Source organism: Solanum tuberosum, unplaced genomic scaffold, assembly GCF_000226075.1.
Source record: "Solanum tuberosum cultivar DM 1-3 516 R44 unplaced genomic scaffold, SolTub_3.0 scf00341, whole genome shotgun sequence".
Taxonomy (NCBI): domain Eukaryota; kingdom Viridiplantae; phylum Streptophyta; class Magnoliopsida; order Solanales; family Solanaceae; genus Solanum; species Solanum tuberosum.
Window position 1 is genome coordinate 253,755 of NW_006239268.1, and position 5,882 is coordinate 259,636.

Genomic DNA, 5,882 nt, shown 5'->3' on the forward strand with positions numbered 1-5,882 from the left:
CACACAAACGAAACACGTTTTACTGCATAAACATAGACCAGAAATCCCTGCAGTGTGTTTTATAAATTTGGAGGATAAATGAAAATTTGTTTACATAGTAAAACATCAACACACGCACAAAAGAACTTTCCAGGTTCTGAGGTTTGCATAGATATGAGGGAAGATGTCTTACGAAACTAGTAAAAGTGAAAGCAAACTCACTTCATATGCTGCCTTTAGATTTAAAATAGCAGCTGGAAAAAGGGGCTCCTCATCATTGACCTCTTTAACAGAAGGAACTAGACCACTGAGCAGATATTCACTGAAGACTAGACCTATCAAAAAAGAGTCGCTAACATAAGATTAAACAAGGACAGATTACGTGACAAGTTTCAGCTACCTCTTATAATTTAGTAAGATTTCTATTAAATTAAAGCAACACTTCTCCAGCAGTTAATAAATAAAGTTAATATATAAAATCCTAATCCAAATTGTAATGATAATGTGATCTATGCTGCAAGGTACATGCCATATAAGTTGTCAATGCATATGCACATGTTCCATAATTAATCACTATAACATCTTCTCCTTCACTTATGTTACATCATTCAGGACAGGAACTTAGAACTAGATCTGAGATGTACTTTCCAACAGTAAAAGTGATTGTGTAATAGGTCCTCTTGAACACTCATTCTATCAATGGAAGCGAGAATAATAGGCCACTCTCATGTAAAAGAATCCACTGAACAGTTTAACACACAAAATACAGAATACAAAGTAAACTTCCTTGTGCTTTTCAAATTAATTGCTTGTATCTTATGATATAAGAAATAAAACTCAAGAGAAGAGAAGTACTTGCACGATAAGGATTTAAAGTCCTTAGTTGAATTGAGTGATATGACTTCAGATTACAGAACATGTGGATCCAAGTTACCACTCCAAAAGAGGCAAGAGCGAGAGATGTAGAAGAGCGGGTGCAGTTAGCCAGTGCAATGCCAAGCATGATTCCAATAGCTTTGCTCACCATTCCTTGAGCTTCACCCTTTGCAATCACCTGCTATTAGTAATTGATTCAGAATGGAATTCTTCTGGTAACTCCTCGGTCCTCACAAGGCATATGTGCACAAATACATGAGTGGTTCTTGTAGGTAATCAAGAGAGGCTGGAACATTAGAATTTTCATGACCCCAACATATTTTGACAACCAAAGTAAGAATATAGAAGTAAAGAAATTACCTCAGCGAAATTCCTCTGAGCGGCAAAACCCGCATAGAAGCAGCTCCTTGTAGCAGCCTGTAAGACAAAGGTTTTGTTTATCGTTGTTTACTGTATGAACCTTAATCTCTTTTTTTTTTCTTTTTTTCCTTCAGGGATGGGGGTGAGGAGATGTGTTTGGGTATAACATCCAATTCTTCTCTGTAATGAAGATAAAAATTACATAAATTTAATGAAACATCTAAGAGAAACTTGCAGCACATGTTTGAGACACAATACCAGCAAAACAGTGGATTTGCAGTAAGACATGCAGATCAGAACCTTGCCCTTTTTTAATCATGATCAGATTCACACTTGGCTTCAAAAAATATTACCTGGATTAAGGAAGCAGCTGATCTCCCTGCTCCAGCAACAGCTCCGATAGGGACAAACAGATGTGGGAATGCAGGGGTCAAAATCTCTAGGCCATAAGCAGCATTCTCCAAAAGATCGGCAAACAGCCTCCAGCTCTTAGGATTGACATCAAAATGCCTGCCATAGTTCGACAAAAGAATCTTGCTTAGATATCCAATGCCATCCTTAAGCACCCAATTGACAGCAGCAGCAGTAGGAATAGCCCCTTTCCCTAATCCAACAGCATAAAGCAAGGCCTAGACATAACAGAGTATGAAAAATCAATCAGCATTGTTCACTCATATGATTTTCTTCCTAAGATGATTCAAGACAGCAAAGGTGAAAAAAGAAATAACAAACAGAAGTATATATAATCTATTAAACTTTCAATGATCCACGAGCTCTCTTGCTAGTTGTTACTCGTTATGAATCCTGGTATCTTTTTTGAGTTATGAGGAATCCTGTTAATAGTTGTGGAAGAGAAAAGAATTGCAATGAGAACAAACTCTTTTCCTTTGACCTTTGATTTGCTTGGTTGACTTAATCGCCTGACCAATAAGATTGAAATAGTGACAACTGACAAGGCCACGTTTTTTGTTGATAAGGTAAGTATTTTATTAATAATTGTGGGAACCTCGTATACAACCCATACACCAAAAAAGAGAACCTACACAATAATATGGTTCTCAACATATAGGAACCTCGAAAGTACACCAAAAGGAAAGTAGAGGCAAAAAAGTGACGATGCTACATTTGGTTGGACAAAACATGTCACTTGTACACAAGATATGTTTTTATTGGTCTTTGATTTGACTAGGTATGTCACGTCATTTGGCATGTGGAATCACTATCTCTCCTTGAATTATTTGGCATTCTAGGCTTGAAAGGGTGCTTGTAACATTCAATTTACGCTGGTTAAGAGTCTGAGGAGACCACAGTTTAGATAATCGATCAGAATTCTAGTTATGTTCTAAAGTTCAATCAACCATTTGGAGAGAATTCCTCTAAAATAGTCACGAACTCGCATACCAACCAATTAGTGGAGTATGAGTCAACAATTTGGTTAACATCCCACTATCTTCAACTTCAATTAGGAGATACGCGTGTTTGAAAGACGGGGTATATACTCTCTGTAGTAAATTATTTCTTAAAATTGCATGACTAAAAGAAGCTTGGTTAGTCTTAGGTTGAAGCTAATCAAGTGCCTATGATTTTTATCTAGAACATGATGTATTTTAATCCAAGGGTTTGAAGTTTGATTTTGATTTAATTCTTGATCTTTGAATGCTAGAACACATGAATGCTTGCATGTAGAGAAATTTGTTTATTTTACTAGGTATGTCACATCATTTAGCATGTGACATAATCCTATTTGACTCTTTCACTCGATTTGGTGTGTCGCGACATTTGACATGCTCTAGGATAAGATGACAGCTTGAGCAAACAAAGTGGTTCATCATTTTAAGTCCAAATCAACAGACTATCCCAACAAAATAAGACCTTTTTAATCAAATCCAAATTCGTTAGACTCAAATGACTACTTCAACAACATTAGCTCGTCATATTTATTTGGACTAATATATCTTTAATTAACACAAGAGTAGTACCTGAGTTGCAAGAACACCACTAATTTGTGCAGCAACACCTTGAACCCCTCTCCAAAGGGCATACTCCAAGTAATCACTTGTAACACTATCCGGAAATCCCTCAGGAAGCAACAAAGTCGTCGTTAATTCCTTGCATTGCATCCACAAATTGGAAACAAAACTCCCCGATTTCGAATCAGGCAATAACCGTGACCACATTGTCTTAGTAAGAACAAATTCATCCTTTGAATAATCTGGCACAAGTTCAAACCGTTTTCCTCCTCTAATTTCATGCACAATTTCTCCATTATTAGTTTTTGCTTGTACAAATGAAGCTAACAGTAAGCAGCAAGTAATTGAAGAAGAAGCTGATACAAGGAACAATAACAATGGTTTACACGATAATACGGAATCGATAAAAGTATCTTCATTTCTAAAAATAGGAAGGAGGAGAAGAGATCTTCTCTTATCAAAATTGAAGAAATTGCTCCACCAATCACCGCCGCCACTACCGCCGTTGTTTTTACCGTTTCCACCAGCACCGCCACCGCCGTTTCCGATGTAGTTATCTCGGCTGCCTGAACTCCGAAGAAGAGACAGCCTATGGAATTTAACGGGAGAGAAAAGAGGAGTGTAACCGATGGCGGCGGAGAACACGGCGGTGGTCGGCGGAGGAAGGAGGGGAAACGGCGGTGCAGTCAAACGGGAAAGAGAGAGAGGGTGGCCGGCGTAGCTCATGACTAGTGAGGACTCTTCCAAGGGGTTGTTAGGTCGCGCTTCTTTTTTCTTTTTTTTTATTAACTTTAGTAATTTACATTATCTTTTTCTCCGTTCGATATTCGTATCGAGGCTTATTAAATCAAAATTGCGTATTGTAAAATTCATTTTCCAAGATAACACTCTTAAATAGTATTGCCTTTTTAAAAAAATTATTCTAATGGTAATGATGTTCATCATTTGATTTAAGTCTATTTTTCTCTAAAAGATGACCAAATTAATTTAGTTGATTTTTCAAATAGTAGAATCAAATCAATTCTGATTTTTTAGCTTCGTTTCTTGTCGGTTTATTCAGTTTATTATCGATTTTTATTTGATTATATATTTTCAAACACATAACATGGACTATATTCTAGCATAACATTATCAAAATTAATTAATATTTGAAAAAAAAGAAGAAGGAAATATAGACCTAATCAAGTTATATATGTAACTTTCTTTAAAAAATTGTATGCATTTTTAAGTATTTAACCATTTTTAAGGAACATAAAAAATCTTACAATGAATTTTATTTTTATTCAAAATATTAAAAATCTTGATGCAATATACCAACATATTTTAACGATAATTACAAGTTGAACAGTGATGAATAACTAAATAATTAGAAGATTAAACTATTTTAAACATGAAGTAAATTTTTGAATTTTATTAAATAAAATCTATAAATCATATTAAACAGTAAAGTGATTACTATAAAGACAAACACCTATATTATAAATTAAGATTGTAATTATGCATATGTACGCTCACATTCCAATATTTATGTAGTCGATTTGGTTAGTTGTTTCAATTGTTTTTTTTTTTTGTTTTAAATTTTATCGACTTTTAAAATTTAAAATAAAAAAATATCGTTTTCTGTTCATTGATTTAATTTGATTTTCTAATTTTCCTTGTAAACCCCAATTCAGAGGCTTGAGACCGCAATTTACATTATCAATATAATTTAACAAATTAGTTATCATTTATCAAATTATAATTAATATAAATTTAAGTATATACACTATTAATATAGAAAAATTGCATTACCATATCACTTAAAAATATAGAGATTTAATGTGTACCCTTCTATGTTGGATTCATAGTCCTAAAAATACGATATTATATATATATAATAAGATATTTTACATGTTAAAAATGATTATTATTTTTGAACTTTACGGGTAGTGTTTGTTGTTATAGAATTGAAAGATAAATAAGTTTTTTTTGTTTGGTTTGAGGTTTTTAATTTTTGCCAAATTGTTACAATCTATACGATTAAATTTTCTAATATTATAGCAATCATCTTTTGTCCTTGCTGCAAATTAAATTTTTTTGTATTCTTCTATCATTAGTAATAACTAGTATACGTGCCCGCGCGTTGCGCGGATATTTTTAAAGTAAGAATAATTTATAAAATTTATTATGGTAATTTTTTTAAAAATAAAAAGGTTATAATGATACATTATTGCTATATATGATCATATTAACTTAATGTTATGTGCAATAATATTTTAAAATATTTTCTCTATCTAAAATTGTCGTCAGATTCTATGTTATATGCAATAATATTCAAAATTTTCTGATGAATTTGTATATATATTTTTTCAAGAATTAATTTCGTAAACTACTCATTAATTTTTTTTTTGCTATTTTTACATATAAAATAAGTGACTAAACAATCAATTTAGTGATATATTCTTAAAGAAAAGACATTCAAATTGTTATCTTTATGATATTTTAAAAAATAGATTAGAGATAAAAGTTTCCGTAAAAATTAGTCCATCTTTTTTTATTAATATCTTAAAATTGTCTATCAAGTACTGAATTGATTTTTTTCTTTTCCAATCTTCGGAAAAAACTAATCACCCACATATACTATTTGTTATTTTAATTAACTTAAAAATATTTCCTCATCTCCAATTGAAATAAAAATATTTTTTATCCTTTTATATT

At 32.4% G+C, this 5,882-nt stretch overlaps 1 protein-coding gene across 1 annotated transcript in view; it reads right to left on the bottom strand.

Annotated features, from left to right (window-relative positions):
• Nucleotides 1–3,965, bottom strand: part of LOC102601331 (protein root UVB sensitive 1, chloroplastic) — a 7,593-nt gene extending 3,628 nt beyond the window's left edge. The window contains exons 1-5 of the mRNA XM_006361167.2: nt 3,195–3,965; nt 1,569–1,844; nt 1,216–1,272; nt 835–1,033; nt 202–314 (exon numbers count right to left, since the gene is read on the bottom strand). Coding sequence (XP_006361229.1) covers nt 202–314; nt 835–1,033; nt 1,216–1,272; nt 1,569–1,844; nt 3,195–3,911 — 1,362 coding nt within the window. The 5' untranslated portion in view covers nt 3,912–3,965. The remainder of the gene's footprint in view (nt 1–201; nt 315–834; nt 1,034–1,215; nt 1,273–1,568; nt 1,845–3,194) is intronic.
• Between the last annotated feature and the right edge of the window lie 1,917 nt (nt 3,966–5,882).